The 11,770-nt window shown below is 43.9% G+C and overlaps 1 protein-coding gene across 5 annotated transcripts in view; it reads right to left on the bottom strand.

Moving 5' to 3' along the window:
- Positions 1 to 9: 9 nt before the first annotated feature.
- Positions 10 to 11,770, bottom strand: part of KIAA2012 (KIAA2012 ortholog) — a 126,127-nt gene continuing 114,366 nt past the window's right edge. For 2 of the 5 annotated variants that reach the window (XM_027564505.1, XM_027564531.1), the window contains 6 exons: positions 9,941 to 10,055; positions 7,451 to 7,788; positions 4,963 to 5,165; positions 3,811 to 3,983; positions 2,880 to 3,099; positions 10 to 980 (listed from right to left, as the gene is read on the bottom strand). In XM_027564505.1, the coding sequence (XP_027420306.1) occupies positions 842 to 980; positions 2,880 to 3,099; positions 3,811 to 3,983; positions 4,963 to 5,165; positions 7,451 to 7,788; positions 9,941 to 10,055 (1,188 nt within the window). In that variant the 3' untranslated portion in view covers positions 10 to 841. Of the gene's footprint in view, positions 981 to 2,879; positions 3,100 to 3,803; positions 3,984 to 4,962; positions 5,166 to 7,450; positions 7,789 to 9,940; positions 10,056 to 11,770 lie in introns of all 5 variants that reach the window. The other 3 variants (XR_003514882.1, XM_027564515.1, XR_003514885.1) reach the window with 3 other exon arrangements.

Below are 11,770 nucleotides of genomic sequence, written 5' to 3'. Positions count from 1 at the left end.
ACTACGATAGCCAGTGTTTGGGGCATTTTATTTCTATGTTACATAAAGCAAGGAGTTGAAGCATCACATTTAAGCAAGTCCAGTAACACAGCAGTACAAACACAGAGCTTGACTTCTGGTTTGTGGAAGTGCAGCTCCTGTAGAAAGCACCTTATAAGCATTAGTGTGAGATTTCCAGGGAATCATCTGCAAGTATTAAGTTTTTAAATTTAGACTGAAGTATAGAGTGGGGCCAAAGGACATTTGTGGGAAAATTTTGCTTCAGATACTGCTTGCTGTAACATCTTTTTATGTATCTTAAAGGTTCTTCATCCCCTTTAATGATGATTCTGTAGTAGATATTTATTATTATTTTTTTTACTTACTGTTACTAAAGAGATGTTAAAGATAAATTATCTAATCAAGACTCTTGATAGAGTCAGTGTGATTTTTAAAACGGGGAAATCATGCTAGTGGCTGGTTTTTCAAGGCATAGTTAGGAGCAAAACCTCAAGGCTGGTTAATTTTCAGGGCTCAAGAATACAATGTTGTCCAGTGTAACTTTCTGTGATGAAAATGTTCTGTATCTGTTGTCCAATATTGTAGCCAGTAGCCACATTCAGTTACTGATTACTTGAAATGTGACTAGCGTGACTGGAGAACTGAATGTTTTATGTTTATATAGCTACATGTGGCTATTTACTGGACAGTGGTGTGGATGGAGATCCTAGAGTGAAGTTAGCTGTACAGTGAGGTGAACCAGATGAAATGGAACTACTGGAGCTCAGTATGGAACTTCATTATAGAAGGAAGGTTCTCTTTTTCCATCACCATCTTCCAACTTTTTAGTTTTCTTCTAGTCTTAAGGTCTTGGTATTTGTAGGAAGTGGAAGTAAGAGTAGACCCATGGTCTGGAAATGTTGTGTGTCCACTGTAGGCCACTGGCTTCCTTATGGAGTTCTTGGTGGAAATGAAGATGTTTCTTCAAAGCATCTTTTTGCCTAAGAAACAATTCACACCCATGATCACAACACTTGATAAAGCATCCTAGAAAATTGTCTTTATAAGCTAGTTGAATAATTTTCACTAAGAATTTCAGTAATCATCATTAGATTTGCGGTTACTGACTTGCATTTTAGTGGAAGGTCATACTGTCTTCATTCAGTAACTTCACATATGAGGTTTCAAGGATCATGATCTTCCTACTAGAAAGGTTAAAAGGAAGGGTATAATAGTTCTTAAATCTGTATTCATGAAGGGACTCTCTTGTCTTAGGGATGAAGAAACAGGCCAGAGAAGTTAAAGTATACCTGGGCCAATGTCACACAAGCGAAGATGTAATCAAGCCAGCTGGCATTAAGTTCTAACACTTGCTAGAATGAGGCTCTTTCACACCCTTCACATACCCCTTTAATTATTCTTGGTGGAGGTGAAGATGTTTCTTCAAAGCAACTTGGATTAGCGTTGCACAATAGCTCAACTTCCCCTTGTATTTCTGGCCAGTTTTCTTTGTGGAAAATTGCAACTCAGCTTTGCTTTTGGTTTCAATACTTATGAACCCAGTCCTACTGTTGTGATACGTGGAATACAACTTTGAAACTGAATCAAGACTTCCCTTAATCTATTTTGTAATTCCCATAACAGCTGAGGAACATCCAGGAGAACAACTCAAGGTAAGGTGGAAAACCCTGAAATAGAGTTATTCTGGCTTCCTTTTTTTTTTTTCTCTTGTCCCCTGAAGGGTATTTAATAGCTTAGATTCAGCTTAAGTTGTAGAAAATAAATTTCAAGGGGTAAATTGTTTACAGTTAAGATTGGAATCACATGGTTTTCTTTGCCGGACTTCTTCACGCTTCAGTTGTGATGGTTCTAAACAAGGATGACTTTGTTGCTTTCACTAAGGAGGGGAAATTTATGATAATAGCCACTATGGAGGACCTGGTTTTTAAGGAGTCAATTGAAAGCACATTACTAAAGAGATTCTGTTATCAGAAAGGTGTAATAATCATTGTAAGATAATAAAGGGGGAAATGCTGCTGGCCCCGATGGCTGATTCTGAGCTATTTCTACTAAAAAGGTCTATCTTTGACCTTATCTACAAGTATTCTTTGTGCCTTGTTCACTTCATTCCAGCCATGCTAACTTTTCTTTTATTCTTTCGCCATGCCAGCCTCATTCTTTTCTTTGAACTTTTTTTTTGCACTTGCTGTTTACCTCCTGGGATATTTTTCGTCTACATGTTTATGTGACTAACTCGTCATTCAGGTCCCACCCTTATATATCGCCTCTGCTAAGGTTTTGCCCTGGCCAACCTGTCTAAACTAAACCTCCCGCAATCCTATCTCTTTTAAAAAATTTTTGAATAACATTTATTGCCAACTTAAAAAACCTTTGTTTAGAGTCTGTCTCCCCACCCCCATCCCTAGAATGTAAATGCTATGGGAGAAGAGATGTCTGTCTTTCTTAATCCTGAGTTCCCAGTGTCCAGAACAATGTTTGGCACATAACAGGTACCCAGTAAATACATACTGAGAAAGGCAGTGTTTCAGAATCAGGGGTGGGGGTGGAGTCTTTGGTCTAGTCTTGGTGCTACTCCTAGTTCACTGATAGCCCTGATCAGGGTCCTTCTGTCTCGGACTTGCTTTTCTCATCTGTGAAGCAGAGGGCTGAGCTAGATGATCTCTAAACCCCATCTAGCTTCAATGTCAGTTCTTTAAGCCATCAAAAAATTCTATCACCTTTGCAGCAGGAGAATCTCTATTTTTCAGTTCTTCCAAACCATGCTATGGGAAGTGGGAAAACTTCACGTGTCCAAAGGCAGCTCAAAGCTAGTACTAGAAGCAGGCAGTCAAGTCCTTGAACAATCCCACTCTTGCAACTGTTGTTCAAATGTCAAATACCTGGCTTGATCCTGGGCTTGTTTCATGGCTTCCTCCTGAGCCAACCTTGCCGCTTCCTTTTCCTTCTGCCGTCTGTCCTCTGCTTCCCACCGAGTCTTCTCTTCTGCTTCCTGTTTCCGCCGCTGGTACTCCAGCCGTTCTTCTTCAGCCATTTCCATCAGGTGCTTTTGCTCTTCTGCTAGCTGCATTTCCAACTCCTTCAGCCTTTGCTTTTCTGCCTCTGCAGAACAGAAGAACAGGTAAGCTCAGCATTATTCAAGAAAACAACTCTCTGATCTGACTCTCAAGTCTGATTCCCAGGGACTCCCAATGAGATGTTCCATGGTTTACCTGACAGCTGTTTGCCAGATCTTCTGTGGGTATTACCCTGTGTTCATTTACTAACTTAAGAGTCCTTTATCAAGTACCTACTGTGTGCAGTGCAGGGCAGGGTCTGGAGAACCTTGGTGCTTACTCAGCTGGTCTGACCACTCTACAGGGGCATCATCTGCTGAAGCACTTTCCTATTCCTCAAATATGAGGCTACAGAAAATCCATACATCACCTGAAAGGCTGCCTAGCAGCCATCCAGGTGTTTGTTTCCATCTGCTAGGGAAGCGGGCAAGGAGGAGAGCTGTGTCTCCAATTTAGGCAGCTTCTGAGCAATGCTGGAAGGGCAATGCAAGGGGCTGGGTGCCACTCCAGGAGATGACTGGGACCACAAGAGTCATTGCTACAAACAAGTCTTTCTTATTTTGAACTTCTATCTCAGCTCACTAGAGTCACACCTACTAATCACTTTGAAAAAAAAATCAGCTTACCCATTTAGAGTGCTTCACACTGAGACCTAGGATAGGAATAACTCTGGGGAGAATCAAATGAACACCCACAGGGGGATAAAAATATTTCTGTCCCAGATAGAGGGAGTTGCAGAGAGTGGAGCACCTCTCACCAGCCCTCTCAGCTTCCTCCTGCTGCTTCTTTCTCTGCAGCTCCTGACATTTCCTCCGGAACTCCTCCTGTTGCTGCCGAGCTCTCTCCTGGGCCATTTGCAACTGGAGCCACTGCCTTCTCTCCTCCTCCTCCTGCCACTGTCGTTCTTCCTCAAGTCTCTGTTTCCTCAAGCTGAGAAAACCCATAAACAGGTAAGGGAGATGGCAGAAACACTGCAGTGTCCTTACAGGACAAGCTCTGTCTCTGGTGGAGGCTTTGCAGGCTGTAGTTCACAAACAGCATCTCATGCAGAGACTCCTTTTCCAAGGGAAGCCTGACTGAACAGCAGAAGCCAGAACACAACAGGACTGAAACTAGAAGCCTGAAAGTTTCGACAGCTCTGTGCTCTGGGACCCGGCCTTCAGTTCCCAGATCCTCATTTTCCATTCTTATCAAATGGATTTTGAAGTTCCTGTTTCACAGGGTAGTTGGGAAGATTAAATGAGCCCAGAAGCTTATGGAAGGGCCTTGCGAAATGCAGACAGTGTGGCAAGAGGCATAACAAATGTTTGCTGGAACGGATCTCAAAGCCTTCCCAGGAAGATCCACCAACATCTGTCTGGAGTAACCCTAACGGTTTAAGACACCTTATCTATCTTTGGTTCAGACTGTTCCTGGGATAACTGAGGATAAAATGAGACATGCCGTTTCCCTTTAGGGCATAAGCCTCTGGAGAAGACTCTTTTAAAGAGTCCCTTGAACAGCAAGGAGATCAAACTAGTCAATCCTAAAGGAAATCAACCCTGAATATCATTGGAAAGACTGATGCCGAAGCTGAAGTGCCAATACTTTGGCCATGTGATGCAAAGAGTGGACTCATTGGAAAAGACCTTGATGCTGGGAAAGATTGAAGGCAGAAGGAGAAGGGGACCTCAGAGGACGAGATGGTTGGATGGCATCACTGGCTCAATGGACATGAGTTTAAGCAAGCTCTGGGAGGTGGTGAAGGGAAGCCTAGCAGTGCTGCAGTCCATGGGGTCGCAGAGTCAGACATGACTAAACGACTGAACACAACAACGATGAGCCTCAGAGCCAATGTACCCCCAGAGGAAGTCAGCCCCACTTGTCTTCAGCTTCCTGTCACAGCCGTGGCCACGACCTCTGCACCCACCGGATTTCCTCCGCGCGGCGCTGCTGCTCCAGCTCCAGTTCCTCCTTCATCCTCTCTGCCCTCTCCAGCTGCTCCTGCTGGAGCCGCCTCTGCTCCTCCTGCTCCCTTCTCTTCCTCTCCACCTCCAGCCGTCTCATCTCAGCCCGCTCTGCTCGAAGCCTGTCCCGGGAAGCCTTCTCTTGTTCCCTCTTGACGAGGAAGGCCTGAGGAGCCAGAGTGTTGTCTGTGAGCAGTGATCACTGGTGACCTCATCTTGGCAGCGCGCCCTCCTCCACCCCCACCACATGGCCTCTAATCAGAGATAAGGTGGTTTCCACACTCTGACCACAGTTGTACAAACTCTGCTACCACTGGCTCGGGCTCTGGGCTCTGACTGACCTGGATCCAAGTCTCTCTCTTACTTGCTTCAGAATTCAAGGGTAACAACTTAATTCGTCTAAACTGTCTTCCTCTTGGCTGGCTATTACCAGAATTAACTCAAACAGTGAAAGTGCCAACATAATGCCTGCTGTGCTGTGCTTAGTTGCTTAGTCGCTTAGTCGCCAGACTCTTTGCGACCCCATAGACTGTAGCCTACCAGGCTCCTCTGGCCATGGAATTCTCCAGGCAAGAATAGTGGAGTAGGTTGCCATGCCCTCCTCCAAGGGATCTTCTCAACCCAGGGATCAAACCCAGATCTCCCACATTGCAGGTGGATTCTTTACCATCTGAGCCTCCAGGGAAGCTCAAGAAAACTGGAGTGGGTAGCCTATCCCTTCTCCAGGGGATCTTCCTGACCCAGGAGATTCTTTACCAGCTGAGCTACCATGTCTGCTGCTGCTGCTGCTGCTGCTGCTAAGTCACTAAACGACAGCCTACCAGGCTCCTCCATCCATGGGATGTTCTACGCAAGAGTACTGGAGTGGGTTGCCATTGCCTTCTCTGACCATGTCTGCTATATGTGTCTAATAATCACCCAAGGAGCTTTTAAAGATTACTTGAGGCCAAAGCCCCACCCGGACCAATTAAATAAGAATACTTAGGTGGGAGGCCTTGGCAGGTTTTTAAATTTTAATTAAAAAATTTTTTTTTTTTTTTGCTACTCAGCAAGGCTTGTGGGATCTTAGTTCCCTGACCAGGGATTGAACCTGGCTGGCAGTAGAAGCACAGAGTCCTAACCACTGGACTGCCAGGAAACTTCTCCTCCACCCCAACCACCTACTTAAAAATATATTATTTTTCTTGGTGGTTTTAAAAAACGTCTTGCAGTGATGCTACTGTGAAGCCAGGGGTCAGAACCACAGGTTCGAGCTAAAGGCTCCTTTAGGGGTAATCCTAGGTGTAGATGTGTCAGACTCCTATTTAATCTTATGCAAATCCACTTTTCCAATGAAACGGTCTCTCAGTTTCTGTGAAGAGTGTCTTAGATTTCTTGTTCTTCCTGATGCCTCCTCCTCAGTCAGAAGTATGCCTCTGAGGGGAACACTGGATGGCCACTGTCCCATGGCAGCTCTGTGTATCCAGTATGGGGTGGGTACTTCCTTATCTTATTTAGCCTTTGCAGAGGCAGTGCAGTACTGTGTACTGACAATAAATCTAGAAATTCTGAGTCTACAGCAGGCTCAGAGAAGTTCTGCCCACAGCTTAAAATTTTCATCTGCTATATAGAGTAGAATGCTGTAGCCTTGGCAGCTGGGAGAACTGAGAACCAGAAAGGAAAAAGCTTCCTGAAATCCTTTTTGGAAGACCAGGGGCTATAAAATAAATACATAATAATTAAAAATAGTGCAAGAGCTCTGGAGCTCTTTTGGAGTCAAAAGATCTAAGTCTTGACTCTGCCACTTGATGGTTGCCCAACTTCTGGCAGCAAACATCTAACCCTTTTAATCTTAGCTTGTAGGTGTATGAAATGGGGTGCATCGTACCTGGGTCACGAGTGTGGCTGTAGAGATTAAATGAAATTCAGCAGAATTGTTCCTGTTTGCATGTAACTTCTGTGAGTTTAACCGGTGGTTTAGCTGTGGGTATGCTTGCAGTGTTCAAAGAAAAGGCAGATAGATGTGTGTGTGTAAGTTGCCTGTGGCCCAGCTTTGTGCCACAGTAAAGCAGATTAGGGATGGAGGAATTTCTACAGTGTTGGGGAGGCAAACCGTGCATAAACTCCTGGCTTAGTCAAGAATATGTGCTTGGCTCTGAGGCCTGAATTCACCTTTCCTTTTAACTGTGAGGCCTGTACTTCTCACAGACAAGTGCTGTGCCACCTTTCTGCTCATGAGGGGTGGGTACATGGCCTGGCAGTTCGGGAGCCTCACAGAATGTCTCATTTCAGAGGGACTTTGCCACCCTAGTGTCTTTTATCAGATCTGGCATCTTAAAGGGTCAGAAAAAACAAAGTAAAATAAATAAAATTAGGCAGTTTAATATAATCCGGGGAAGTTTTATCCACCTCTGCAATTGTACCAGTGAGGACAGAGATCCCTTTGGCCAGAGTGAGAATATTGAAGCCTACCTTGGAAGGGTCCTCGTGGCTTCTCTCTTCTTCAGGTTCCATGTTTCCAGGGACAGCTGCAGTCTGGGTGGGTGATGACCTTCCATCTATAGAAACTTGGCTCTCAGGAGCTTCAACCTTGGAAGAGACCCAAGGGTCCTCTACACCAGAGCCTGAGCGGAAGAAACCTCCACCTGAGCGGTCTTTGGTTTCCTTAGAGTTAATGCCATCAGGCCCACTCAGCTCCGCAGCTGTTTCCAGATTCCCCTCCTTCCGTGTCCTTTTCCCTTTGGCTCCTGTTTTTTTCCCTTTGGAAATTAGCTGTGATTTCTTTTCAGCTTTTGATTCCTTTGACTTTCCTAGGAGGGAACAATTGGGGATAGAGGCATAGCTAATAAACATGATCTCTGTATCCTTTTCAGTGACTTTAAAACTCCCATGTGCAATGGGATCATCTGTGTGCAGATACCTGAGCCCGCCCTTAGAGTCTGATTTTGTAGGAATCTGCATTTTAGCTATCACTCCAAAGATTTTGAGAAGGGTAGTCCATAGACCCAGGTGGTGCTAGTGGTAAAGAACCCGCCTGCCAATGCAGGAGACATAAGAGATGTGGGCTGAATCCCTGGGTCAGGAAGATCCCTTGGAGGAGGGCATGGCAACCCAAATCCCATGGACAGTGGGGTCTGGCCGGCTACAGTCCATAGGGTCACAAAGAGTCAGACACAACTAAAGCGACTTAGCACAGCACAGCCCATAGACCACCCTTTGAGAACCTGCCTCAACTGTAATCAGCAGTCTTGCTACTAAAAGAGTTCTGATTCACCCTGACCTATGGTGGGGACAAGGCTCTCTGGAGGGAAGAAGACCTACAGGCACAGCTGGAAAATCATGCCTCAAGAGTCTAGCTTGAGGTTGCAACTTTGTAACCTGGCACAGTTTGAGCCTTCCATACTCTAGGGCTTCTTTCTCAATTCACCACTGGGGGCCACAAGTATTTCTTTTTCCAGTCCTGCCAATGCTACCAAGTTACAGGCTACAGCAATGTAAATGCAGCAAGACTTTAAAAAGCAGACCTCAAAAATAGATCTGGATAAGCAACAGAGCCCCACTATATAGCACAGGGGACTATATTCAATATCCTGTGATAAACCATAATGGAAAAGAATATTAAAAATGTCTATATTGTATAAACGGGTCACTTTGCTGTAGAGCAGAGATTGGCACAACATTGTAAGTCAACTACACTTCAATTAAAAAAAAAAATCTGGCCCAGGAGGCTGGCTATGCAGTGTCATTCGTTGCTACGGCCTTTGATTTGTTTTGAGGGTCTTCACATGGCCAGGAAGGAATGAGTGTAGGTTTCAGGTTAAAGAAAGTCCTCAGAACACAACATTGTAAATCAACTACACTCCAATAAAAGTTAATTTAAAGAGAAAGAAGGTCCTCAGAAGCATAGGCACCTGAATTCCCAGTGAGGTGCAACACAATGAACTAAGAGGAAGAATGGTAGCTGGAGTAACCATTCAGAGCATGCTGCAAACTTCTCCCTCCCAAATGCTCTCATGGCCCAATTCTCAGCTTGTGACTTGTTTATTATTCATAGAGGCAGGGTTTGAAAGGCATGAGTTTGGAATCAAATGGCAGGTTCAGACCCTGGGTCCACCACTTTTTACTGTTCAGTGTTCCTCAAATCAGCCAGCCTCTCCACATGATATAATAATGGTGCTTGCTTTAAGGATATGTGGGGATTTCATGACATCATAAATGCAGAGCTCCTAATGAGAGAGTCAATTCCTAGGCAGGTTGATAAGAAGTCTGGGGTCCCTGAGGAGGAAAAAGGGTCTGGGGCTCTCAAGGAGGAGATAGGGGCCTGGAATTCTTGAGGAGGAAATGACAAATGTTTTTTTCTACATTCCTTAGTAAGGACTATATAACAATAATGTATCCTGCTTGAGGACATGTTTCTCCTTCCTGAAAAACCTTCTGACTAATCTTGTTATCTTAAAATGTATATTATGGGAGTGGGTCTAGTAAGATCTTTACAACCTTGAGACATTCGTTTGATTTATTGTAATAACTAATTTAAAAAGTATATAATTCCCTTCCTAAGACTAGCGAGTGGGGCACTCTCCACCCTCCTTCTGATGTCTATGTCAGAAGCTTTCTTTGTCCCTTTGAGTGATCAAGCCTGGTCCCAAAGCTAAGTCTTCTTTGGAGATCAAGAATCTGACATCGTTCGCCGTAAGCTATCACTAATACACTGCGTGTTCATTTAGTAGGTGTTGGTATTATTTTTGTAATTTCCTTTCTTGTTAATTACAGGCCTCCAGGTCCCCCAGTTTCCTCTATCCCTGTCTCCCAAGATACTGACATGAAGTAAGGGCGCAACACCATCTTAGCTGTGGTCATCAAGGAGACTCAGCATAGACAGTTTGTCCCATAGGATCCATGCTGATTCTCTGTGACACCTTCCGGCTCCCATTAGGTGTCTTCTCCCGGATGGGCTCTTACCAACAGCAGCCTCTGCTTCCTCACGAAGTTTTCCTTCTTTTTCCCTCTTGGGTGCCTTGGACTTATCTGTCTTGGCCCTTTTCCTGCTCTTGGCTTTTTCAATCAATTCCATCTCCTAAAGGGGAAAATTAAGGAAAGGGAACATTTTAAAGTAGAAAGCAAGGGAAAAAAAAAAATCAAAAGGAGATTATTTCGGGAATTCCCTGGCAGTCCAGTGGTTAGGACTGGACTTTCAATAGTCACTTTCACTTTGAAAGTGACTTCAGCACTTTTAATACCTGGTCAGGGAACTAAGATCCCAATAGCCAACAAATAAAAATAGAAAACAGAAGAAAAGGGAGATTATGTTGAACAAGACAGAATGGCTTAGAATGGAATTTATATGGGTTCCAGATGAAGCAAATGAATTAGACAGAGAGTGTGGAGCCAGAGGGGAGATCCTAAGATTCAGCCTTTGATATAATTTCAGGTATAATTTCATAGAAGAAAAGAGAAATAGAACGTGCTTGATGATCTGCCCCCCCTTTTTAAATAATTACAAAAATTTTTTTTTATTTAGTTATATCTTTTTGGCTGTGCTGGGTCTTTTTGCTGCAAAGGCGTTTCTCTAGTTGCAGAGAGTGGGCTTCTCGTGGGTGGCTTCTCTGGTTGCAGAGCTGGGCTTCAGAGTGCAGGCTTCAGTAGTTGCAGTGCTCGGGCTTAGTTGCCCTGTGACATGGGGGATCTTCCTGAACTGGGATCCAACCTATGTCCCCTGCATTGGCAGGAGGATTCTTAACCACTGGATCACCAGGGAAATCCTGTCCCCTTTTTTGATGCTAAACCATCATCTACAAGAGCTGGATCAAAGTGAAGCAGTTTTCACCTTTGACAGATTGCTATCGCCACAATTAATGATTAACTAGTTTAAATCAAAGCCAGCTGTATTCACTGTTGCATCATTTGCTAGCTTTTGGGAAACTTCAAGCATATGACCATGGCTATGTCAGTTTTCACCTTTCCCCAAGGATTGGGACAATATAGTGTTTCTTTCTAACGGGATGGCACAGTCAGGCCATGACTACCCCCCTTAGTACCTGTAATATTGTGACAAAATAAGAAATATATGTTTGGTCTTTGAACCTAGCCTCTGAACAGAGCTCCTAAAACCCTTGCACAAACGTACCTCAGAGATAGTGTGGGTTTGGTTGTAGACCACCCCAACAGTGTGAATATGGGAAATAAAGCACATCACATGAATATTTTGTTTCTCAGGGCATATGAAAATTATGTTTACTTATGTAGTCTATTAAAGTGTGCAGTAGCATTATGTCTAAAAAAACAGTGCGCATACCTGAATTTGAAAATGCTATATTGCAAAAAAACTGTTAACTATTATCTGAGCCTTCAACAAATTGTAATCTCTTTCTTTTTTTGCCGTGTCACAAGGCATGTGGGATCTTAGGTCCCCTACCAGGGATTGAACCTGGGCTGCAGCAGTAGAAGTGTTAAGTCCTAGCCACTGAACAACCAGGGAATTCCCCACAAATGTTCTTAATGGCATCTAGGATGGTGAATACTTTTCAGAAGGTTCTCAATTGACTTTACCCAGATCCATCCAAGGAATCACTAACTGTGGCAGCTATAGTCTTAAGAAGTGTATTTGTTAAAAAATAAGAATTGAAAGTCAAAATGACTCCTTGATATGTGGGCTGCAGAATGTTGTGTTAGCAGGCATGAAAACAACCCTAATTTTGTCCATCTCCATTAGAGCTCTTGGCTGGCCTAGCTGATTGTCAACGAGCAGTAATATTTTGAAAGGGATCTTTTTTTTTTTCTGAGCAGTAGGTC

The sequence above is a fragment of the Bos indicus x Bos taurus genome, chromosome 2, assembly GCF_003369695.1.
Source record: "Bos indicus x Bos taurus breed Angus x Brahman F1 hybrid chromosome 2, Bos_hybrid_MaternalHap_v2.0, whole genome shotgun sequence".
Taxonomy (NCBI): domain Eukaryota; kingdom Metazoa; phylum Chordata; class Mammalia; order Artiodactyla; family Bovidae; genus Bos; species Bos indicus x Bos taurus.
The sequence above is the reverse complement of the archived record's forward strand: the minus strand, read 5'-3'. Positions and strand labels throughout refer to the sequence as shown.